This window comes from Callithrix jacchus, chromosome 11 (genome assembly GCF_049354715.1).
Source record: "Callithrix jacchus isolate 240 chromosome 11, calJac240_pri, whole genome shotgun sequence".
Lineage (NCBI taxonomy): Eukaryota > Metazoa > Chordata > Mammalia > Primates > Cebidae > Callithrix > Callithrix jacchus.
In genome coordinates this window covers 112,687,349-112,713,039 of record NC_133512.1, presented here as the reverse complement: position 1 = coordinate 112,713,039, position 25,691 = coordinate 112,687,349, and the positions used below count along the sequence as shown (strand labels likewise).

At 43.9% G+C, this 25,691-nt stretch overlaps 2 protein-coding genes across 5 annotated transcripts in view; one reads left to right on the top strand and one right to left on the bottom strand.

Moving 5' to 3' along the window:
* The window catches only part of AKR1B1 (aldo-keto reductase family 1 member B), a 154,632-nt gene that overhangs the window by 66,930 nt on the left and 62,011 nt on the right, over positions 1 to 25,691 (bottom strand). For both annotated transcript variants that reach the window (XM_078343718.1, XM_078343719.1), the window contains one exon: positions 23,243 to 23,388. The gene's annotated coding sequence lies outside the window, so the exon portion shown is untranslated. The remainder of the gene's footprint in view (positions 1 to 23,242; positions 23,389 to 25,691) is intronic.
* Positions 10,177 to 24,208, top strand: AKR1B10 (aldo-keto reductase family 1 member B10). Of its 3 annotated transcripts, XM_078343722.1 has the most exons (12): positions 10,950 to 11,529; positions 11,874 to 11,976; positions 12,406 to 12,647; positions 13,184 to 13,351; positions 14,799 to 14,915; positions 16,207 to 16,284; positions 19,904 to 20,026; positions 20,294 to 20,400; positions 20,815 to 20,896; positions 21,415 to 21,498; positions 22,136 to 22,218; positions 23,848 to 24,208. In XM_078343722.1, the coding sequence occupies exons 7-12, from the start codon at positions 19,907 to 19,909 to the stop codon at positions 23,888 to 23,890; spliced, it is 519 nt and encodes a 172-aa protein (XP_078199848.1). In that variant the 5' UTR covers positions 10,950 to 11,529; positions 11,874 to 11,976; positions 12,406 to 12,647; positions 13,184 to 13,351; positions 14,799 to 14,915; positions 16,207 to 16,284; positions 19,904 to 19,906; the 3' UTR covers positions 23,891 to 24,208. The 3 variants fall into 3 exon arrangements, with proteins under 3 accessions (XP_002752014.3, XP_078199847.1, XP_078199848.1); XM_002751968.6 differs by lacking the exons at positions 10,950 to 11,529; positions 11,874 to 11,976; positions 12,406 to 12,647 and adding an exon at positions 10,177 to 10,561; XM_078343721.1 differs by lacking the exons at positions 11,874 to 11,976; positions 12,406 to 12,647 and having other exon boundaries at positions 10,177 to 11,529.

Sequence of the window (25,691 nt, the reverse complement as noted above, 5' to 3'; positions counted from 1 at the left end):
CCTGTATCCCAGAACTTAAAGTATGAAGGAGGAAGAGGAGGAGGTGGGGGGGAGGAGGAGGAGGAAGAAGGAGGAGGAGGAAAAGAAGAGTTTCTTCTCCACCCCAGGCCACTTTCACAGTTGTAGAAGGCCTTGGGTTCCATAGTTAGATGGGGTTCAAATGCTAAGCAAGGGTCACTGGATCCAAACTGGCAATGCTTACAAATCTATAGTTGGCTACAGGAAAAGAAAACAATAGAGAAATACCATAAAAGTGAAACTATTCATAATAGTTGAAGGTTGTCTCCAGTAAAGAGTCTGGGGGAGCTAATCTGGGCTCCAGGTTTTCTTTCTTTCTCCAGGGGTTATACCAGGACACTCTTGAATCAGAACCACTAATATATGTACAGAATCCATTGAAAGTAAAGGGTCAGAAATAGAATCTAATCTTTCTGGCTATATCAGAATTTTCTTGCTACATAACCATCAAGAAAGAGAGAGGAGAGTTTATACTGATGTGCACAATAGCAATTTCATTGTTATCAACAACAAAACTGGTACAAACTGCCACACAACTCCTCAGACCCAAAGTCACAGAGACACACTGTTAATCATTATGGTTCACATCTTATGCCAGGGAGATGCCTTTATTATTTTAATCAAATGTATCAGGCCAATTCAGGCCTGCTGAAGTTAACTCTCACAGCACACATGTATATAAACTTACAATTTTCCTCACCACCCTGAATGAACTCCTATATAAATTATTATTTTTTCAATCTCCATTTATGTTACGTAGAGACGCAGTTCCACTGGAATTTTATAGTAGTTGTTTAATGGCTTATCAAAAATTTAAAGATTTATGCTTAAAAATTATTTTTGTATTTTGTATAAATACTAATTTTAATGATAACCTGATTCAGAAGATTCTAGAACATTCTGTTTGCAGGAAATAAAACATAAACATTTTAATGACTTTAGGTCATTGTAAGATAAATTTTCTTAGGCTTTTATGCATATAAATATTATTATAGTCTCACATTTAAATGGCACTTTGGCTGGATAGAAAATTCTGAGTTTAAAGTTCTTTTTCTTCAATATTTAAGAAAAATATTCCTCCATTGTCTTTTTGCATAGTATTCTGACAGGGGTAAACAGCAGACTGCTCTGAAAATAACCTGATTTGCATATCTGAATTTGAAACTGTGCATATTTGGCTTTGGAACATAATTCTAATACAAAACATTTAAAAAAGACCCCCTGGAACTTAAAACCAAAATAGAACGGTGAAAAAAAAAATTGTGGGCCCCCCGAATCACTAAGCTAAAGGAAAATGTCAAGCTGGGAACTGCTAGAGCAAACCTGCCTCCCATTCTATTCAAAGTCACCCCTCTGGGCTAGGCACAGTGGCCCACACCTGTAATCCCAGCACTTTGGGAGTGGCTCATGCCTGTAATCCCAGCACTTTTGGTGAGTGGATCACTTGAGGTCAGGAGTTCGAGACCAGCCTGGCCATCATGGGGAAACCCCATCTCTACTAAATACGAAAAATTAGCCAGGCATGATGGCACATGCCTGTAATCCCAGCTATTTGGGATGCTGAGGCAGGAGAATTGCTTGAACCCATGAGGCAGAGATTGCAGTGAGCTGAGATTGCACCATTGCACTCCAGCCTGGGCAACAAGAGTGAAATTCCATCTCAAGCAAACAAACAAATAAACAAAGTTACCCCTCTGCTCACTGAGAGAAATGCGTATCTGATTGGTTCTTTTGGAGAGGCTAATCAGAAACTCAAAAGAATGCAACCATTTGTCTCTCATCTCCCTATGATCTGGAAGGCTCCTCCCCACTTCGAGTAGTCCAGCCTTTCTGGATGGAACCAATGTTCATCTTACATATGTTAATTGATGTCTCTGTCTCCGTAAAATGTATAAAACAAAACTGTGCTCTGACTGCCTTAGCCACATGTCATCATGACCTTGTGAGGCTGTGTCACGATGCGTGTCCTCAACTTTGGCAAAATAAACTTTCCAAATTAACTGAGACCTGTCTCAAATTTTAGGGATCACAGAATTAATAAGCCTAATGGCTTTTAATCTGTTTTCAATACGTGAAAATTGTTTTCTGTAATGATAGTGTGTAGGTTGTGTTGTATTTTTCATACTATTGCATGTACATTGTGGAATCAAGCGAATTAGCAATTAGGTTTGTGTCTCTGGGGAGTGAGATACTCGGTGTGAGAGAATGAAGAGACAGATAAGACAGGTGAGATTAAGCCTTGCAGTTCTTAACTTCAATCAGAAATGTCCATTTGAACTCATGGTATGTTTTCTAATAGGTATTTTCTACCTCTTTCCACTGAAAAGGCCTGGAAGCGAGATTTAATTCAATTGCAAAGAATGATTCTAGTTCCCAAACTGTGGTTTCTTTTTTTTTTTTTTTTTTTTTTTGAGACCGAGTTTCGCTCTTGTTACCCCGGCTGGAGTGCAATGGCGCGATCTCGGCTCACCGCAACCTCCGCCCCCTGGGTTCAGGCAATTCTCCTGCCTCAGCCTCCTGAGTAGCCGGGATTACAGGCACGCGCCACCATGCCCAGCTAATTTTTTTGTATTTTAGTAGAGACGGGGTTTCACCATGTTGACCAGGTTGGTCTCGATCTCTAGACCTCGTGATCCACCCACCTCGGCCTCCCAAAGTGCTGGGATTACAGGCTTGAGCCACCGCGCCCGGCCCTGTGGTTTCTAAATATCAGTTTCCACTAAAAGGAACCAGGGCTCCTTGGATAAATCTAGGTCTGGAAGAAGAAAGCAATAAAATCAAAGACTATAAAGACTACGTGAAAAGAATGCAAAAGCCAATTGGAAATGCTGTCAGTGGCAAAGACAATAATTTGGGCATCAATGAAAATAGCAATAGATTATAACATTAAATATATTTAAATTCATGAATGCAAAGAACACTAAATGACAACTAATTGGTCACCTTGGAGGGTGCTTGGAAACCTCATTTTAAAAACTAAAATAAAATGATGAATCAATCATTATTCAGTGTTCTTATACAAACTATACCTCAGAAGTAGCCAACTAATTGATTGGGAGAAATTTTACCTTAAAGAAGTATGCCAGCTAATACATGAAGAACACCTATAATCCCAGCACTTTGGGAGGCTGAGGCGGGTGGATCACAAGGTCAAGAGATCGAGACCATCCTGGTCAACATGGTGAAACCCCATCTCTACTAAAAATACAAAAAAATTAGCTGGGCATAGTGGCACGTGCCTGTAGTCCCAGCTACTTGGGAAGCTGAGGCAGGAGAATCACTTGAATCCAGGAGGCAGAGGTTGCGGTGAGCCAAGATCATGCCATTGCACTCCAGCCTGGGTAACAAGAGCGAAACTCTCTCTCAAAAAAAAAAGAAAGAATGGTGGAATCAGTATGTCACTGTTTTGTAATGTAATGAAATAATAGATTTATGTAATGATCATCAATGACTACTATAAATAATACAATAAAATAAATACAAATAAAGAGGCAGTCAGTCATTCCACCAGAATAGAATACAACATATAGGAAGTAGCCAAAAACAAAACAAAACAAAATGGATCTGAATCTTATCAGGTCTCTAGGTCTTATTAAGTGTTGCCAAGATGCCTGGGGGATTGAGTGACATGTTAAATACATTTCTGGGAATGCAATAATCAGTAGACTCCAGGTGGTGGGAAACCATAGAGGAGAAAGTAATTTTTTTTTTTTTTTTTTTTTTTGAGACAGTCTCTTACTCTGTCTTCCAGGCTCCGAGGCTAAAACAATCATCTCACCTCTGCCTCCTGAGTAGCTGAGATTACCGGCATGTGCCACCATGCCCAGCTAATTGTTTATTGTGTTTTTCATAGAGGCAGGGTCTCACTATGTTGCTTCTGGCCTCAAGTGGTCCTCCTGCCTCAGCCTACCAAAGTGCTGGGATTACAGGTGAGCCACCACACCCAGCTATGATGTGGTTTTTAAAACAAATAGAGCACAAGGAGAGAAGGTGAGGACCTGTAGTTTTGCAAATTTTCAAAATATTTTATAATAAAAAGATTTTTGAAAAATGAAAAAACAAAACTTTGGTGGTTTCAAATAAAGGCAAAAAAAGTTAACATGCAGGGTGGATCAGATTTTGTGATCTTGAAGTTGTACGATTGGGGTTTTCCTTCATATATATATATATATATATTTTTTTTTTTTTTTGGAGACAGAGTCTCGCTCTGTCACCAGGCTGGAGTGCAGTGGTGTGGTCTCAGCTCAGTGCAACCTCTGCCTCCTGGGATCAAGTGATTCTCCTGCCTCAACCTCCCAGGGACTACAGGTGTGTGCCACCACGCCCAGCTAATTTTTTATATTTTTAATGGAGATGGGGTTTCACTCTGTTAGCCAGGATGGCCTCGATCTCCTGACCTCGTGATCTGCCCACCTCAGCCTCCCAAAGTGCTGGGATTACAGGTATGAGCCACCGTGTCTGATCAGGGGTTTTCCTTTAAATAAAAAGAATAAAAAATTAAGAATTCAGTATTAGGTATAAAGCCTAAGATGGTGCTCATACACAGGAGGGTGACTGAAGGTCAAGTTTTGTATGGTAAATCCACCTCCGTGATCCCCCTTTGCAGCTCCTGACCCTTGGGTTCCTGCATACCACTCTAGCTGTACCTCTGCTGGGTACCCTGTAAGTCTACTCTCTGAGCGTCCTCACACTGGTTTTCAGTTCTTTCAATGTGTCTTAGTCTCTCCCCCGGCTTGGCTCACACTGTTCTCCTGCCCAGAAACTTACCTTCACTCCCACGATTTTTGGAATTGTTCTTTTCCTCCCTTTCTCAGATATATTAATTGCTGCTGCCTCTGTTTCTTAAAGAAATAGATGAGAGAATGAAAAATGGCACTACTCCTTGTTCATTTTTTTTCTTTTTTTATTTTTCTTTTTATTTTTTTTATTTTTTTTGAGACGGAGTTTCGCTCTTGTTACCCAGGCTGGAGTGCAATGGTGTGATCTCGGCTCACCGCAACCTCCGCCTCCTGGGTTCAGGCAATTCTCCTGCCTCAGCCTCCTGAGTAGCTGGGATTACAGGCACGCGCCACCATGCCCAGCTAATTTTTTAGTAGAGACGTGGTTTCACCATGTTGACCAGGATGGTCCCGATCTCTTGACCTCGTGATCCACCCGGCTCGGCCTCCCAAAGTGCTGGGATTACAGGCTTGAGCCACCGCGCCCAGCCCGTTCATTTTTTTTCTACAAAATAATTTTCTCCCTAGAGAGAATGGTCAGGTTACCCATAAAGGGAAGCCTATCAGACTTATAGCAGATTTCTCAGCAGAAACCCTACAAGCTAGAAGAGAGTGGGGGTTAATATTCAATATCCTCAAAGAAAAGAATTTTCAACCCAGAATCTCATATCCAGCCAAACTAAACTTTATAAATGAAGGAAAAATAAAATTTTTCACGAACAAGCAAGCACTCAGAGATTTCATCACCACCAGGCCTGCTCTACAAGAGCTTCTGAAAGAAGCACTGCACACAGAAAGGAACAACCAGTATCAGTCATCCCAAAAACTTACCAAAAGGTAAAGAGTATCTCCATAATGAAGAATCTATATCAACCAATGGGCAAAATAGCCAGCTAGCATTAAACGACAATATTAAACTCACAAATATCAGTATTAATCCTCAATTTAAATGGATTAACCCCCCCCATCAAAGACACAGACACGCAAACTAAATAAAAAGTCAAAACACATCAGCACTCTGTATCCAGATCCATCTCATAAGCAAGAACACACAAAGACTCAAAACAAAAGGTTGGAGGAAGACTCACCAATCAAATGGAGAGGAAAGAAAAACAAAACAAACAAACAAACAAACAAAAAAACAGGAGTTGTAACGTTCGTCTCTGACAAAATAGACAATAGTAACCAAGACTAAAAGAAACAAAGAAGGACATCACATAACGATAAAAAGATCAATGCAACAATAGGAGCCAATGATCATAAATATATATATATACCCAATATAGGGGCACCCAGATTTATAAGACAAGTTTTCAATGACTTATAAAGAGACTTGGACTCCCACACTAATAGCAAGAGACTTTAACACCACATTGTTAATATTCAACAGATCAATGAGATAGAAAATTAACAGAGACATTTACGATTTGAACTCAGACCTGGAACAAGTAAACTCAGTGGAATATTTGTAGAATTCTTCACCCCAGGACCACAGAACATACATTTTTTTTTTTAATATCATATTACACCTATTTTGTTTTTTTCTTTTTTGAGACAGAGTTTCGCTCTTGTTACCCAGGCTGGAGTGCAATGGCGCGATCTCGGCTCACTGCAACCTCCGCCTCCTGGGTTCAGGCAATTCTCCTGCCTCAGCCTCCCGAGTAGCTGGGATTACAGGCACGCACCACCATGCCCAGCTAATTTTTTATATTTTTAGTAGAGACGGGGTTTCACCATGTTGACCAGGATGGTCTCGATCTCTTGACCTTGTGATCCACCCGCCTCGGCCTCCCAAAGTGCTGGGATTACAGGCTTGAGCCACCATGCCTGGCCTACACCTATTTTGAAAGTGACCACATAAATGGAAGCAAATCACTCTTCAGCACTTGCACAGCATTTCACAGATTTAAACAAAATATTGGTTGGCTGTTTGTTATTTTCTTTCCTTATTCCTTCCTGTCTCCGCTGTTAAGCACAATCATCAGCATAAAAGAGGTTTTTAATACCTATTTCTAGATTGCATTACAGCCTGGGCAATAGAGCAAGACTCCTGTTCTCTCTCCCCTTTTCTCTTTCTCTTTCTTTAAAAAAAAAAAAGAAAAGAAAAGAAAAAAAAAATAAAAATAAAAAAAATTCTCTCAATTTTTGTATGTATTCATTTTTAACAAAGTAAAACTTCTTATGCACATATAATCATCAGATTTAAAAAATGAGAGTTTCTTAAAGGTACAAAACCAGGAATAGATTGGTAAATTAATGAAGCTAGAAAGTAGCTAATAAAGCTTTTATTAAAAACCTTCTGGGATTGATTAAGAATAGCCAAAATTCTTTGTAACAAATCCCCTCAGGAAGTCGAATCAATTCTCCTATTCCTTGGCCCTGTTCTGGCCTTGAGACTTGCTTTGATCAATAGAAGGTGGCAAAAGTAACATTGTACACATTCCAAGGGTAGACCTCCTACAAGGCTGCTAGTATGAACAAGTCTAAATTAGCCTCATGGAAAATGAAAAACATGTGAAGAGGGGTCCCTGCCTTCCCTGACATCCCATCCCACACAAATGAAGCCCAAAGAGGTGAGGAAGCCCCGCTGAAGCCACGTGTGTTCTGAGACCGGCTCATTAGCTACTTCCAGCCCAAATTGCCAGCCCACAGAATCATGAGCAAATAAATTGTTGCTGTTATAACCAGCTGGTTTGTTACACAAAAACCAGCTTAACCCCAACTATCTCAAAGAGATCTCCCTCCTCACCAATTCACAGTTAGGTGGTTCTAGAAGGAATATTATTATGACTAATACACATTTCTTTATTCTGTGTGCCATGGGAAAATGGTCAGAATCAAAATGGAGTCACTAACGTTAAAAACAAACAAAATACTCTGACAGGTCAGGTGCAGTGGCTCAGGGCTGTAATTCCAGCACTTTGGGAGGCTGAGGTGGGCGTATCACGAGGTCAAGAGTTCAAGACAATCCTGGCCAACATGCTGAAACTCCATCTCTACTAAAAATACAAAAATTAGCTGGGTGTGGTGGTGTGCACCTGTAGTCCCAGCTACTCAGGAGACTGAGGCAGGAGAGTCTCTTGAACCTAGGGGGTAGAGGTTGCAGTGAGCCAAGATCATGCCACTGCACTCCAGCCTGGCAACAGAGTGAGACTCTGAAAAGAAGGTTCTAGGCCAGGTGCAGTGGCTCACGCCTGTAATCCCAGCACTTTGGGAGGCCGAGGTGGGTGGATCACGAGGTCAAGAGATCGAGACCATCCTGGTCAACATGGTGAAACCCCGTCTCTACTAAAAATACAAAAATTAGCTGGGCATGGTAGCTAACGCCTGTAGTCCCAGCTACTCGGGAGGCTGAGGCAGGAGAATTGCTTGAACCCAGGAGGCAGAGGTTGCGGTGAGCCGAGATCGCACCATTGCACTCCAGCCTGGGTAACAAGAGCAAAACTCCATCTAAAAAAAAAAAAGAAGGTTCTAATGGTTGTACACCTGAAAACCAAAACTACCACAAAAGACTGCAAAAACCACAACTTTGAACAAAGGCCACTGCAACTGAACACAAAACATACTCTGCAAGGACTTCTGAACAACTGCCTGTCCAGTCTCAGACTAACATCACTTTCATGATAGGTCTTTGTAGCCAAGTCTAATTATTTCAAAACAATTAGATAATCTTCATTTTTTTTCCTTGAAAAAATGTTGTCTTTCTTTATTTCCCCAAATATACACATAGTTTACTGTGGCACACATATTCCCATTGCAGTGCTCTATTCCCAGAGACATACTTTTCTTTGAGGGACACTCTCTGTTATTTAGGCTGACAGTCACAAAGGATTTGCTATTTGAACAATACTGGCATTGCATGCCATCCGGTATACACTGGGAAAATAAAGGGCCCTCATGTGCAGATCCATGAGACTTTGTGGCCACCAGATTATGAGCCATGCATGTATGTATTTATTTGTTTTTGAGGCAGAGTCTTACTCTGTCGCTCAGGCTGGAGTGCAGTGGCACAATCTTGGCTCACTGCAATCTCCACCTCTCAGGTTCAAGTGATTATCATGCCTTAGCCTCCCAAGCAGTTAGGACTACAGTTATGTGTTACCACACACGGCTAATTTTCGGATTTTTTTTTTTGCAGAGACGGGGTTTCCCATGTTGGCCAGGCTGGTCTCAAACTCCTGAGCTCAAGTGATCTGCCTGCCCCAGCCTCCCAAACTGCTGGGATTACAGACATGAGCCACCATGCCTGGCCCATGCATGTACTACTAATGTTGAAGTAATTTAACAAACATCGGTGAAGTGTAAGATTTTTCACTCATACGTGCAATTGACCTCTATGAGCTGTCATAAGCCACAGCCTAGAGATTAAAGTCCATTTCAAGATTCAACCAAAGCCAACTCATAAACAAGAACACATAAAAGACAGAAAAACCTACTACCTGCAGGCTGAAACTGATGCTGTGACATGACACAGGCCTGTCATGGCCTGTCACAGCATGGCACAGGCCTGTGTCATGTTCCCTAGATTTCTGACTACCAACTAGTTACGGCTGATTCTAATCAGGTCAGGATTTGACCCTCTCTGCACTGAAACTAGAATTGCAGCTTTTAAAATGGAAACGCTGCTTCTCACCTCTCCTCCCTAGACTCCATTTCACAGAGGAAACCATCACAGGGAAAGAAAGCTCTTGTTTTTTCTTCCTTCTTTGCTTTTTTGCTTTGCTTTGCTTTTCCTTCCTTCCTTCCTTCCTTCCTTCCTTCCTTCCTTCCTTCCTTCCTTCCTTCCTTCCTTCCTTCCTTCCCTCCCTCTCTCCTTTCTTCCTTTTTCCTTCCTTTTTTTTTTTTACAGGGTCTCTGTCACCTAGGCTGGAGTGTGGTGGCACGATCTTGGCTCACTGCAACCTCCGCCTCCCAGGTTCAATGATTCTCCTGTCTCAGCCTTGCAAGTAGCTGGGATCACAGACTTGTGCCACTACACCAGGCTATTTTTAGGAGAGACAGGGTTTCACTATGTCGGCCAGGCTTCTTTCTTATTTTTTTCTCCTTTTCTTTCCCATCCCTCCTTCCCTTCCTCCCTCCTTCCCTCCTCTCCTCTTTTTCTGTCTCTTTTCTGTCTTTCTTACTTTTCCCTCATTCCTTCCTTCCCTCCCCCCACTCTTCTTTCCTTCCTGTCTCCCTCCCTACTTTTCAACTTTTGGCTGTGTTGAATTTGTTGAGTCATCATGAACAAACAAAAACTCCGATAATACTACTGTTATCTAAGGTAGAACTTTGCAAAGGTTGTCACATTTCATAATTCATTCACAGTGATCCTCAATCTCACAAAAGCCGAAAATGGATTTCCTGTTTGGATAGGGCGGGGAAGCTACTGTGGTCAGGCTCCAACTCCTCCCACTGCAGCTGCACCAGCCTTCTTAAGCAGGACGGGGCTCACGCCTGTAATCCCAGCACTTTGGAAGGCCAAGGTGGTGGGTCACCTAAGGTCAGGAATTTGAGACCAGCCTGGCTAACACGGTGAAACCCCGAATCTACTAAAAATACAACAGTTAGCCAGGAGTGGTGGTGGGTGTCTGTAATCCCAGCTTCTCGGGAGGCTGAGGGAGAATTGCTTGAACCTGGGAGACAGAGGTTGCAGTGAGACGAGATTACATTACTGCGCTCCAGCCTGGGCGACAGAACGAGACTCCGTCTCAAAAACAACAAAAAAAGCAGGACGTGAGACTTCTACCTGCTCACTCAGAATCATTTCTGCACCAACCATGGCCACCTTTGTGGAGCTCAGTACCAAAGCTAAAATGCCCATTGTGGGCCTGGGCACTTGGAAGGTAAATATGCAAATCTTTGCACACCCTTCTTCTCTGGAGGGGCCTTAGGCTGTTTTCTCTCTGCATTCAGCCAGGAAAGCCTGGGGATCCGGCAGGGGTTTGGAGAGGTGAGATTCAGCCCTGGAGCCGGGACTCAGGTTGCTTTATTTTCTGTTTCAGGCTGCATAGCTCCAAAGCTGGCTTTTCCCAGCAGTGAGGAGAGCTGTTTTAGCAAGTATCAGATTTCAAGCAGCAGTTGGCCTTCAAATTGTTTTCCAGGGCAGTTTCTCTCCCTGGCTCTAGGATACTTAATTGGGCTTAACGTTTCCTCGGAGTCTTGGCTGTGGGTTTGTTGTGGGCTGGGTGGTTGAGGAGAGGATGAAAACCTGGAAGTCCCTGGCACCCCTCTGCAGATGACGGTGTGGGAGTTGGGCTAGCAGCATCCATCTGACGGGAGAGCTTGTTAGAAATGCAGAACTGGCCGGGTGTGGTGGCTCATGCTTGTAATTCCAGCACTTTGGGAGATGGAGATGGAGACAGGAGGATTGCTTGAGCCCAGGAGTTGGAGACCAGCCTGGGCAACATGGCAAGACCCCATTTCTACCAAGAAGTAAATTAGCTGGGCATGGTGGCATGCACCTGTAGTCCCAGCCACTTGGGAGGCCGAGGTGGGGATTGAGAGTCGAGCCTGAGAGGTCAAGGCTGCAGTGAGCGGTGATTGCGCCACTGCACTACAGTCTGGGCAACAAAGTGAGAGCTTGTGAGAAAGAGAAGAGAGAGAAGAGAAGGAAAGAGAAGAGACGGAAAGAGAAAAAAAATGCAGAGTCTCAGGCTCCACCCCAGGCTACCTCATGGGCATCTGCACTTTAACAAGATCCCTAGGTCGTTCCTGGACACAGTGGAATCTGCAACATGCTGGGACTGCAGAGAGCCTGGGCTGGGAGTTGTGAACTCCACCTGGCTGTGTTAATGTCAGCTGGCAAAACGAGGTAAGGCACATCCAGGGCTCAGTGAAGCAGGTTCCTGAGCCTCTCTTAGGCCAAGTTTGAAGTTGTTACATCACCACCTCACTCTGCCTTCTCTGCCATTTCCGTCCATGATAGCAATACACTAACTAGTGACTAGAAGAAGCAGACTTTGGAGTTTCTCTTCTCTCCTGTCCCTCATGGCTAATCTCCCTGCTGAGTCTCTTTGCATTTGTGCACCCTGATTTTTCCCCTCTCTTGTCCTGGGCTGGAGGGTAGGACCCTCTGTTGCAGCACTGGGTCATTCTCGGGATACACTCTTGGTCCATCTGGGCGCTCAGATCAGTTCCCGCTTGATTCATTCACAGCATCTCTTCTTGAATAGCAAGGTTTGCCCATAATCAGAGCTTCAATCTATATAAATGGAACAAATACTCACTTCCAGATCTCCAGGGAATCCGCTCACCCTGGGTAAGTTTTCCAGACAGTTTCAGAATTTTGGAATTGAATGTGAGAATTAGGAAGGGAGCCGTCTTCAGCACGTGGGGATGATAGACCGAAGGATTATGAACTTAGCAGTAGAGGTGCAGAAGGGTATAGCATAGCAGCTGGGGGCACAGGGGTGCTTCTGGGTGGCTGGCAGCGGCCCGTTTCTTGTCCCAGTGGTAGGTAGCTGTGCATCTCTGTTTTGTGTACTTTTCAATGTTTGTTATTTCACAATAGAAGAGGTTTAGAAACTATTTTGTCAGAGATCAAGGTATAAGTGCTTTTTCCCCCACCATTGGTTTGACTGGGTTAGAACAAAATGTGGTAATACTATTTCTTTTCTTCTTTCCCTTCTTTTGCTCCTCTCTCTTACTCCTCCTCCCCCTCTCCCTCCTTCCCTATTTCTTCTTGTAGGAATGGAAAAGAAGCTCTATTCCTATAAGGTTTTGTATTTCTCCTTTTTTTCTGAAACGATCATTGTATAATGGACGGGCTCTACTGAGACTTAACTGCATATCTGGTGACGTGCTGAAAATTTAGCATTCATTGCAGCATGCCATTGCCACAAAGGCCTCGTGAGGCTGGTGCTATTGTTTTTCCCATTTTGCAGACGAGGTTTAGAGAGACTGAATCACCTGCTTAGGCCCACGCACCCAGTAAGTGTTGGAATCGGGATTGATGCTGTAATGACCGTTCTGCAGCTCCCTATTAACGTGGGGATGTTGCTGAAAATCCCTCTGGGTTATTTAGAGTCGAGCTTTCACCTGGGTCTTCAGAAAGCTGCAGTGGAGCCACCTGCACTCCCACACCCCTGAGAACATGTCAGGACTAACCTGCATGAGAAGGGAACTGATCTTTAGCTAGGATAGGACGTAAGGCCATAATCATACAATTAATTCACTTTCCTTCTTTTCTTTTGAAAACTTTTTTGAAGTGTGTATCCTCCCAGATATCCCCTGGCAAATGAGACCCCAGTAAGGCCTTGGTTGGGAAAAACTGGGCAGCCTGTTGAAGGTGGTCTGGGGATAAGAGAATATGATAGTTGCTGAGTGTGGTGTAATTCCAGCTACTCGGGAGGTGGGAGGATTGCTTGAACCTGGGAGTGTGCAGCCAGCCTGGGCAACATGGCAAGACCCCGTCTCTTACCAAAAAAAAAAATACATGTGTGATGGGCTTTCCTTCTGCCTTTCAGTCTCCTGTTGGCAAAGTGAAAGAAGCTGTGAAGGTGGCCATTGACGCAGGATATCGCCACATTGACTGTGCCTATGTGTATCAGAATGAACATGAAGTTGGGGAAGCCATCCAAGAGAAGATCCAAGAGAAGGCTGTGAAGCGGGAGGACCTCTTCATTGTCAGCAAGGTGCAAGTGGCGCATTTGGTGGGAGGCCTTCACTTCAAGGCAGGCAGAAGTATCTGGGTCGGGTCAGCAGCAAGTGCTCTGTCAGCCTTTTCTACATGTACTCTTTCCCCCAGCCCTTTTCATCTCTGCCTTGTTAACATCCATGGATACAATAATATTGTATTACAACACACTCCAAGCTGTTATTGAGATTCAACATTATCACTGCTGCCTCACCTGCCTGTGGGTTGGTTTTCACGCAGTGGGCTTGGCTCCATAGAGCCCTGCGCTGTTCTGGGCCCCCCTGTTCCCCATCAGAGGCCAAGGGTGCAGCCACGGCTTGATCTGCAGCCTGTCTTGCAGCACTGGGGTCTCAACGAAGGTGCCCCTGAGGTTCTCAGCCAGGGGGCGTTTTGGAAAACAGTAGGGGCATTTTTTTTTTTTTTTTTTTATTGTCACATATGGTTTTCTTTGTTCAGTCTAGTGAAAGGCGAGGTATACAGTGTTATAAAAAAGAAGGGGACATTGGGTTTGAGGGGGTTGAAAATCACTGGATCTGCATTATACACAACTTGCTGATCAAATGGTAGTTCTAGGTACTTGGAAAATGCATGCATCTGGTGGGACAAATAGACCCCACCGTGTAGCAGCCAAGTCTGGATAAAGCCCTTGTAAAGTTATTACTTAGGGCCTGATAGGCTTGATAAGGTACCTATTAGATAGGTCAGATAAAGGGCCATCTGCTCCCAAAGGCCTAAGTATGCTTGACATTTAAAAGCTAGACACAAGTCCTGCGCTGAGAGCTGACAGCTGAGGAAGGGACTGACACAGGTAAACAACGATCAAATCTGTGACCATATTTACGAAATGATCTGAGAGACATATAGAATACTAAGAGAGTTGAAAAAAGTAAATTGCTTTTAACACTTAAGACATGTCATGACCAGTCGCAGTGGCTCATGCCTGTAATCCCAGCACTTTGGGAGGCTCAGGCAGGCAGATCATGAGATCAGGAGATCGAGACCATCCTAACAAGGTAAAACCCCGTCTCTACTAAAAAAAAAAAAAAAAAAAAAAATTAGATGGGTGTGGTGGCAGGCACCTGTAGTCCCATCTACTTGGGAGGCTGAGGCAGAAAATTCACTTGAAACCATGAGTCAGAGGTTGCAGTGACCCAAGATAGCACTACTGCACTCCAGCCTGGGTGACAGAGCCAGATCACACATTCTCTCTCTCTCTCTCTCTCTCACACACACACACACACACACACACACACACACACACAGACATGTCATTGACATGCTGAGCCCTGGTGATCTTCCACACTGCATCATGGATTTTAATCAGTTTTGTTATAAATGGCCTGTGTCAGGTTAGATCAGGGTGCAAATCAAAAAGCAGGGACAATGAGTATGATGTGGCCCTTCGTTTTCCCAGTATTAATGGCTCATTGCCACACTCTTTGCAGTTGTGGGCCACTTTCTTTGAGAGACCCTTGGTGAGAAAAGCCTGTGAGAAGACCCTCAAGGACCTGAAACTGAGCTATCTAGACGTCTATCTTATTCACTGGCCACAAGGATTCAAGGTTTGAGTGGCTCCCTTTCTTAGCCTCTTGTTTCTGAACAGATGCCAGAAAATAGCAGCTGCACAAGGGCTGGGGGGCAGTGTGGACTGGAGCAGGAGGCTTTGCGCTTCATAATTGGGAATGGCAGGTAGTCAAGAAGAGACCTTGGAGCAGAAAGACACTGGCCTGGAAGGGAGGCTGAGGCCATGTGTGCTGCTGAGGTGACCACATGCCTGAGTTTTCTTGCAGTTATGTCTGAGAGAAGCCATGATTTCTGACAGCCAGACAAGTTGCAACTGCCATATCACCTTTGTCTTGATTCCACACCCCAGGGTTGCCCTCCCAGAAAATCTCTTGGGTTACTCTTGCATAACTATATTCCAGGGCTTAATTATCTTATTAAGCAAAGCACACCCCAAGAGTGGCATCTTGGAGAAAAGCCCAAGTATGGTGATGCTGGAAGGTAGCCAGCACTCAACGAGGTACCCATTGCCTGGCGCTCTGCTCTTACTGCTCCTGAGGGTTGGGAGAGACAGATTTCCAGCTCTCTCTCCTCCTAAGCAGCTGGGGTGATGATGGCTTGCCATTCCTAACTCCACACCTCTTCTAGAGGCTGCAAGGATAGAAGCTGGTCACTATCTTCCCCTAGAAAACCACTCCCTGGAGAGCTAATCCTTATCAAGTAATATTGAAATGAAAGTTTGCCCTTGGGTGTATATGGGATCTAGGTGTATGAGGTTAATGTCCATGGTGATAATGGTGGCTTCTGGAATGTACTAATGGCAGATCATAAAGTCAATCCAGTAGGGGCCGGGTGCGGTGGCTCATGCCTGTAATCCCAGCACTTTGGGAGGCCGAGGCGGGTGGATCACGAGGTCAAGAGATCAAGACCATCCTGGTCAACATGGAGAAACCCCGTCTCTACTAAAAATACAAAAAATTAGCTGGGCACGGTGGCGCGTGCCTGTAATCCCAGCTACTCAACAGGCTGAGGCAGGAGAATTGCCTGAACCCAGGAGGCGGAGGTTGCAGTGAGCCGAGATCGCGCCATTGCACTCCAGCCTGGGTAACAAGAGCGAAACTCCATCTCAAAAATAAAGTCAATCCAGTAGTTTCTAACATATAAGGATTAACATGCTACAGTAGCTGTAGAGATGTTATTTAAAGTCTCGTTCTTGTAGTGTGTACTCCAGAGCTTGAAAAAGTGGTATGCAGTTGTGGTATTTAGCAAGAGGCAGGATCCTGAAACCTTGTTGAATAGAACCAGTGCCCTGATGCAGATTCCAGTCAACTTTGTATTCTGTATTTACAGTCTGGGGATGACATTCTTCCCAAAGATGATGAAGGTAAAGTGATCGCTGGAAAAGCAACATTCTTGGATGCCTGGGAGGTAGGTTTCAGCTTCCTCTAAAAGTGCCGGGAGAGAAATCCTCAGTTATCTGTGAGACTTCCCATTGGTTTGAAAGAGGCCATGTACCTGATGCTTTCTAATTTCATCATTGTGATTCTCTAGCTCTTCTAATTTCTTCCTCATCACCTTTGGCTTTTGGGTGCATCTGATACTGTTTATATTTCAAGGCTAATACTGAGTCTTCAAATAAGACTGGAAATACAATGTACTCCACTTTGGGGAATACACATACTGTTCTCAAACCAGGGGAAGGCATTTGGAACAAGGAGTTTGGGCCTGGGTTTGCACATAGCATCTGAATAACCTAGGGTAAGTTTTTAAATTCTTGTAGGCCTCAGTTTTCTCTTCTTAAAAATATAAAGTCTTATAATACATAATAATATTATATATCTTTCAGGGTGTGATAAAGATTGAGATGGTTTTCATGCCAGGAACATTAGTTATAAAGCCCACTTTATCATACAACCCTATGAGGCAGGGTTAACATCCCCATTTACAAAGAATGACATTTGAAACCTCGATTGGTTGATGACTTGCCCAGGTAATATCACAATGTGTGTGGCAGAGCTGGTTGGACCCAGACTCATCTGAATCACAAGTTGAACCACCAAAGCCATCAGCACAGTGGTTGGCAGGCAGTGGACACACATCCAGAAATCAGGGAGCCTGAGCGCCCTGCTTCTCAGATCAAATCATGACTTGTTTCACAGCATTCATGTGCAAAATTGAATGAAGGGATAAATGTTTTCTCTGGTCAATTTTTGTTATACCATGATATCCTTTTGCGAATGCTAGTGGAGAACAAAGTGAGGAATAAGTTATAAATGAATAGTGACATATGACTCCAAGAGTTGATCTTGTTACCTTGTCAGCTGTCTGTGCAGGGGTGCACGTAGTAGCAAGTTTGTATTGTGTTGTACAAGTGAAAATGTATTAAGCCTCACCTTTCTGAAATGCTTAGAATTAATATGATTCAATAAATGTAGCTTTTGTGTGTGTGTATTGCTTGTTCAAAAGCATTAATCCACAAGAACAACATTCTTTTTTTGAGATGGAGTCTCACTCTGTTGCCCAGGCTAGAGTAGAGTGGCACAATCTTGGCTCACTGCCACCTTCCTCTACCAAGTAAAGCCATTCTCCTGCCTCAGTCCCCCAGGTAGCTGGGATTACAAGCATAGGCTACCATGCCTGGCTAATTTTTCTATTTTTAGTAGAGACGGGGTTTCACCCTGTTGGCCAGGCTGGTCTTGAACTCCTGACCTCAGGTGATCTACCAGCCTCGGCCTCCCAAAGTGCTGGGGTTACAAGTGTGAGCCACCACACCTGGCCATTTGCATTATATTTGATAACATTTTTTTGCCCTAGCTCCCATGATGATATTAAGTATGGCAAGTATGTCAATGTAGCCTACTTCTCACAGTGTTACGTCTTCTGAATGAATACAAGAATGACTGCTAAATAAAACATTTGAAAGGCATGAAAATATATCAGTGATCAAGGTCAGAGGCTCTGATTTGAAAGGAGCAGGGTTGAATATGTAAGCATCGGATGTTATGTACATCCACAGCCAGTGCAGTAGAAGCCTCATTGACTATCCTGAAGCAGAGAGGAGGAAAAAATGTATAAAGAAGTCAAGTTCTAATACAGGCAAATTCACCTGACCTATGATGCACAAAACCTTTTATTTTATCTAATTGCCTGGTCAGAAGTTTTGGGGAACCTTATGATTTCATAGCTTCTTAACTCTACTGCCCAATTTGAATAACTTCATCTACGCTAGTGGTTCTCAGTGTTGGCTATGCATTAGAATCACCTGATGAGTTAAAAAATCCCAGTGTCTAGGCTATAACTCAGACAAAATCGGTAAGAAACTCTTGGGGGTGAAACCCAGCATGGGTGATTTTAATTTAGAGAAAGTCTTGCTCTGTTGCCTATGCTGGAGTACAATGGCATGATCAGACCTCAGTGCAGCCTCGGACTCCTGGGCTCAAGCAATTCTCCAAAGTAGCTGGGATCATAGGTACAAGCCACCACATCCAGCTAATCAAAAACAATCCTTTTTTTTAGTAGAGACAGGGTCCTGCTATGTTGCCCAGGATGGTCTCGAACACCTGGCCTCAATCAGTCCTCTTGTCTCAGCTTCCCAAAGTGCTGAGATTACAGTCATGAGGCACTGCATCCAGCCAGTATTTTTTTTTTTTTTTTTTTTGAGATGGAATTTCACTCTTGTTACCCAGGCTGGAGTGCAATGGTGTGATCTCGGCTCACCGCAACCTCCGCCTCCTGGGTTCAGGCAATTCTCCCGCCTCAGCCTCCCGAGTAACTGGGATTACAGGTGCGCACCACCATGTCCAGCTAATTTTTTGTATTTTTAGTAGAGATGGGGTTTCACCATGTTGACCAGGATGGTCTCGATCTCTTGACCTCGTGATCCAGCCAGTATTTTTTAAAGCTCTCTGGTTCCAAATTGCAGCCAAAGTTGAGAAGGGCTGGATAAAGTGTTCCCTGAATATTTCATGCTCCTCCCTGCCTCTGAGCCTTTGCTCCTGTCTTCCTGTCTCATATGCTCATGCTTTTCCCCTCTTTTCTCTTTCTTTTTTTTTTCTTGAGGCTCAGTTTAAACTCTACCTGAAGGTCTCCCCTGACAACTGCAGGCTTTGTGAATCTCTTCCTTCTCTGCCCTCCCTGACTTTGTCTATGCCACTGTCATGTTATCAAGGCAGCCTCAGTGTCATGGTTGATTATTCCACAGAAGGGAACCCTATCACTTTAATCAGACTATGAGAATCCCAGAAGAAGGAAGCACATTATATACTTTTACATCCTGACAACTTCTGGACATGTAATAGATGGCTAACAAATACATGTTGCATTGGAGGTGCTGCTAACATATATGATATCTTTGGGCAAGTTTGGAAAATGCCCAATATAGGCTAATAAGTACACAAATATTCCCTTCCTTGGGTATAGAAACTTCTGCAGGAAGCATGGTTGGGTATGTAGGCAGTGGGTCAGGTTTCAGCACCACGCAACTTCTTGGCCAGCTGCCCCTGCCAGGGCATAATCTAGATGCATGACCTTCCTGCAAAGCAAACCATGGTTGGTGTGGTAGAGATTGACTCAGAATCCACAAGTGAGACTTCTCCACATGCTGCAGCCTCTTCCTGACTAACCCAGCTTACCCAGGTTTGGGTGTACAATGCACAAACACAACAGTAGCTCCCTGCTATCATGTGGGTTGTTTAAAAATAAAATCATCTCATAAACTTGCAAATGTCAATTTTGACTTATATTTTATTTTTGCATTACAAAACTTTCATATTTCCTCTATGTACAGAGTATAATTTTTTATGTACCTCTATGTATAAGGTGAGAGTGGCAAGCACATAAAATCTTTACCCGTTACTCCTAGTTTTATTTGGGCTGAGGAGGGGCAGTAGGGCTGGAAGGGCCCTGGACTGAAACTTCCTGTGAACCCTTCTGCTAACTCTGTTGCAGTAGACCCTTTAGCAATTTCTGCCCCAGGGAGGACTAAGGCAAGCCAGGGTACCTGGAGTCCTGCTGGGGCTGCCCAAAAAGGTATTCTTTTCTATGACAGGCCATGGAGGAGCTGGTGGATGCGGGTCTGGTGAAAGCCCTTGGGATCTCCAATTTCAACCACTTCCAGATTGAGAGGCTCTTGAACAAACCTGGACTGAAATATAAACCAGTGACTAACCAGGTAAATTCTGTGTGGTATAAGGGTAAGGGTCTTGCCCTGTTTTATTGGGAGGAAAGTTCAGTGCTATGTACTGAGTCTCATCTCAGGGGTCAGTGATCAGGATACTTTGGGGAGGTGTAAGGCTGATCTCATGGGTGAGTTAGCAAGTATATCAGTGGGCAGGTGTTTGGCCTTTGCTTGGTTGTCTTTTTGTGTTGTAGAACTCCCTATGAACAACTCAAAAAATAAGCCACCTTCCCCCATATTGAGGACTGTTTGCTATTGCAGGTTGAGTGTCACCCCTACCTCACGCAGGAGAAACTGATCCAGTACTGCCACTCCAAGGGCATCACCATTACAGCCTACAGCCCCCTGGGCTCTCCGGATAGACCTTGGTGAGACTTCCAAGGGGTGGGTCTTTCTCTTGATAATCTTAAAAACATAATTTTATAATTGGTAAATGTTGGTATGAGACCGTAAGTCACTGGAAAGAAAAATGTGTCTAAGGTAATGTGTTTGGTACACCTAAATGGGATGATAGTGGGAAAAAATGGAAATTAAACACACAAACAAACAAGGGTGACATGCTTGACCCTCTGGGAGTATTTCCACTTCAGCCACTCAAGGGTGAACCAGCCTTTGCAAAATGCTGAGAGCCCGTGGGAAGGACCCAAACTTCCAGGTCCTCCTGCCTGTCTTCCAGATGGAGAGGCTCTGATGATCACTCTTGAAACCCTGATTGGAGTGGTGTCCATCTGCACATGGTAACCATGGTGACTGTTCACATCGTTATCTTTTTCTGCCCCTAGGGCCAAGCCAGAGGACCCTTCTCTACTGGAGGATCCCAAGATTAAGGAGATTGCTGCAAAGCACAAAAAAACTGCAGCCCAGGTACCATGTTTTTCTTTTTCTTTTTATCCAGCAACTCATTCTTCCAGTCTCATGTTTCATTTCTTGTGTTATCCTCAATTAACTCCTTAAAGGAGAAGAAAACAGGAGCTGAAGCCCTCGTGTTTCCTTTGAAGTCTGTTGGAACCTCTAGGAAACACAAGAGCTGTCACTGGAACAAGCTTCTGTCTCAGAGCTTCCTGTTAAGCCTTACAGCTCAGCGGCAAAGCATGCCTTTGGAGTTTAGGGATATGGGTGCAGATGCCAACTCTACCACTTATCAGCCTTATGACCCCTAGGCCACTTTCTTTATTCCTAAAAACTGACAATCACAGGTTTGTCCCTAAGGTGAAAAGAGAGAATCAAGCGGAGGACTGGCACATGTCTAATAGCTTAGCTCAGTCAATATTAGCGATTATAGCTGAAGCCACAGTGAGCTGAGGAGATGTTTTATTCTTCCTTTCCATAAAAGGAGGGGTCCTGGTAGCTGAGTGGAAACATGATGTCCCCTTTCTGCATAGGTTCTGATCCGTTTCCATATCCAGAGGAATGTGATTGTGATCCCCAAGTCTGTCACACCAGCACGCATTGTTGAGAACATTCAGGTAAGCTGGTCGGCCCTGGTATTCCTCAGTGGAGTAGGGGACATGCAGACCTCTCACTAGGCTTGTTAATGTCTGTGGGCCCCCTCCCTTCCCACCACCTATCATTTTCCAGCCCAGGGAGCTAACCTCGGTAGAGTTGAGATGAATGACCCATGGGCTAACGACATGCTGGGAGCAGTGCCTGGTGAAGCCCTGTCTGGTCTGAGCACAGCTGTGCCTCGCACTACTGAAAAGACCCTCAGTTTCCCCTAAGCAGCTAGGTCCTGGGCCACACACAAGAGCACACTGTCCTGGCCTCCCTGTTCACCTCCCAGCAGCAGAGGAGGTGTTATCTGTCCTTAGAGAACTGTTCTCTGGAAGGACCTATCATGGAGCACAGGGCCTGTCCACACCTGGGGTTTAGTGCCTGTAAGCCTGGTCTTCCCCCACCCACCAGGAACACTGAACACTACAAATATTGCAGTCTTTGCGTAGGACCTAATTTCAGAAATTGGTATCCCATGGACATAATGGGAAAAACTCCTGTGGCCTGTCTGTGCTGTGAATGTAAGCTCACCCCCTGCTAGAATGGCTGGCAGTCTCCAACCACAACAGTAACTGCCTTACCAATGATGTATTGAAATTCCTGCCTTTCCAGGTCTTTGACTTTAAACTGAGTGATCAGGAGATGGCAACGATACTCAGCTTCAACAGAAACTGGAGGGCCTGTAACATACAGCAGTAAGTGGCATGCAGTTAACTAGGAGGATTGCCAGGAGTTTTTCTAAACTGGTAGAGGGTTAGTTGGAAGGATTAGAACGCTGCTGGGACTACTTTTGTCTTCAAATACTATTTTGTGAGCAGTTTTGAAAGTTAAAATTGGGGTACCTGGAAATTATTGTGAGGGACACCTATCTAATTGCTGCTCATTGTCTAAACTTCTGGATGTGGAGCTAGAATTTTAAGAGAAGATGTGTTTTCAACAGGTAGGAGGCAGAGCATTCATTTATTCATTCAATAAATATCTAGTGGTCATCTATGTGCCAGGCATTTTCTACGTGCCTGGGTTATCATACTGTACAAAGTTCCTGCCTCCATGGGCTTAGAGAGGGAGGGAGGGAAGAAGAGAGAACAGAAATAAATCAATTCAAAATATATATGTCAGGCAGTAACAAATGCTAGACAGAAAAATAAAGTAGAGCAAAGCGGATAGGAAGTGGTGGGTGTTAGTGGGACCGATCCTTTGTATGGGGTGGGTCAAGGGAGGCTTTGCTGTGAGGGATATGCCATATACACATTTGGGTGAAGAGAATTCCTGGCAGTGATAACAAATAGCAGGTGCAGGTGCAAAGGCCCTGAGGTGAGATTGTGTTTAGAGCATTCAAGGAAGAAGGCCAGGGAGGCTGGATGCAACAATCTCCAAATACCTCTTAAAGGAGGTGGTAGTAACTTTACTTTAAATTTTATATAAGTGGTTGAAAAAAAAGCTTTCACTCTGGCCAGGCATTCTAAATCACCTCTTTTCCGTCAGTATTTTATGATTAACGTAGCCAATTAAATATATCAAAGATAGTTGTCTGACATTTATTACTGCCAGTTCTGTAATTCAATGACAATTCGAATCCCTTCCAGTGTTTCTATAGCCAAAAATGACTTTTCACCTTTTAAAAATGGTTTCAATAACTCAAGCATTGCTTGCATGTCATGATATTCCATATCTATCCTGCCCACCCTACAGGACTCTCCCCCAAACTAAACTGCTTACCTTCCTATGAACATCATTTCCGGGGGAAGCAATGTTGGGTGGGCTCAGGAGTAAATTCACCTGGCTTCAAATCCAACTCTACCACTGGTTTATTAGCTGTGTGACACTGGGGAAATTTCCTAGTTTTTCCAAGTTGGTTTCTTGACCTATAAAGAAGGATAAAGTAGGATGATAACACTAATCACAGATGACATCCATTGAACTTTAGCTTAGAATGTGCCAGGGTCCCGAACCCTTTGCCGGAGCTATGATCTTGTTCAATACTCATAACAATCCCTAAGCTGTCAATTCTGCTGTTGTTTCCCACCTCACGATGTGAGAGTGGATTGGGACAAGTGTTGTAAGGCACCTTGTCTAACACCAGGCTTACCATGAGTTGTCATTCCGAGTTTATTCTGGTGTCCTGGTCACTGCCTGCCCTCCTTCCTAGCAAAGCCCTCATATCTCATATTTGAGAGAAGGTCAGGGTATGAGCACCCTTCTTGTGTTCTTGCAGGGAGGAGGCTAAGAGAGCATAAATACCATAGAATCCGTTAGAGAAGAATGCCTTTTCAACCAGAGTAGTTGCTTTTATGGAAAATAGTTTCTCTATTATTTTCCTGCAGCTCCGTTCATTTGGAGGAACATCCCTTTAATGCAGAATATTGAGGTTGGCTCTCCTGGTGACATTATGCAGGGGATTCTCTCTTCACTGAAGTGTGACTATCTCCACTCAAGTCATATTTTAGCCAAGCTTATCTGAGGTCACAGTGAACTTGGTCCTGTTGTAGGCTAGAATCGAGGTGCTGTTTTAGACATTTATTTCTGCATGTTCAACTAGGATCAGAATATCACAGGAAAGCTTGAATAAACAAATGACAATTTTTTCTACGTATCTGATCTCAACAAATGTTTGTTAAGCAACAGAAATTCTGCCAGCACTGAGGGTGTAAAGATAAATAATAAAAAAATAATTATCATAACCAATATGTCTTGAGAGTATACTATGTGCCAACACAATTTGAAGTGTTTTCCTGTGGGCGAAGTCATTGCATCCTCAAAATAATCCTCAAAATTAGGTGCTCTTAGCATCTTATCATTCACATTTGCTGGAAGAGGAAATGGAGGTGGGGGGCAGGAAGGAGGAACTTGCTCAAAGCCACCCAGGTAGTAAGTGACTGAACCAAGTTTCAAAGGCAGGCAGGCTCTGGGAGAGCTCCCAGCAATTGATGGTCATCCTCTTCCTCCTGAGTCTTTTCTTGCCACCTTTCCTCCTTGCCTCTCTCCATTCATTCCCTGTCTTGCTCTCCCACCTTGCCTTCAATACACCCTCATGCCAAGGACTTAGTAGCAGAGTCTGAAAATTCCTCAAAGATGCTACTGTTCATTGAGAGAGGTGTGGCATTTCCTTGGGAAGTAGGGTGAAAAACAATAAAGATGCTTACTATTGCCATTAATCTAGAACATTTCTGTTTTTCCTATGATAATTGCTTCTCATGAAATATTCCAACTATATAGACATGGACAGAAAATAAGCTAATGATTATCTGGCTGCCTACCTGATAATATTAACAAATGCTAGTTGGGTGTGTTGGTACGCACCTGTAGTCCCAGCTACCCAGGAGGCTGAGGTGGGAGGGTCGCTTGAACCCAGGAGGTAGAGGTTGCAGTGAGCCAAGATTGCACCACTGCACTCCAGCCTGGTGACAGAGAGAGAGAGATCCTCTCTACATTCTCAGGCTTTCTTGCTATGTTACGACTTCCCCTGGGTTTGCTCAGTGAGAGGTACTGTTAGGAGCTTGAAGGTATGGAGAAGGGAAGACCAGGCGCTTCTCTCACTCTCTCTCCCTGTCTCTTGACCTTGAGTGGCATCTCCAGTAGAAGTCACATTCCTCTGTAGGCCCAGCTTTTGCCAGGCAGACTCCACCTTGATTCTGTCTCCTACCAGACAAAGCTTCTGGGATGCCGAAGCAGCTCTCTTTCTTTGAACTTCTTCCTTAGGGCCAGGGATCTCTTCCTGCTGCTGCTAAACTGCCTCATCATCTCCTTTTGATAGTCCAGCTCTTCCATCACATGTAACTGATCACCTATTATAACCAATTATTTGAATCAAATATCCAGTATTTTAAAATCTTAGCCTAGTTTCTGTTCTCCTGGCTGGACCTTTGACTGGCATACTTCCCATCTACATTTTTGTGTTTTAAGTATATATGTACACATCCACACACAATCTCATAGAGTAGGTGCTTTTAAAATGTATATAAAATGTGTAAACTGACACACAGGAAGCAATTTCAACCCAGAGCCCAGTAATATCTCTTTAGTAAGCAATTTGTGAAAATTTTCTTCATGTGAATGTAATTGGGACTGGCTTGATAAAAAGCTTAGGTTATAGGATAAAATAGTCGGGTTTCTACTGTGCCTTTTTTTGGTTTCACTTGAATTTAACCAAACAGAAATAAATTTTAAA

Excerpts from the sequence above, each read along its gene's own strand:
- AKR1B10 (XM_002751968.6), top strand. The coding sequence starts at position 10,496 with ATGGCCACCTTTGTGGAGCTCAGTACCAAAGCTAAAATGCCCATTGTG. Across the intron at positions 16,285-19,903 it reads CATTCTTGGATGCCTGGGAG|GCCATGGAGGAGCTGGTGGA; the intron begins GTAGGTTTCAGC and ends TTTCTATGACAG. Across the intron at positions 20,027-20,293 it reads ATAAACCAGTGACTAACCAG|GTTGAGTGTCACCCCTACCT; the intron begins GTAAATTCTGTG and ends TTGCTATTGCAG.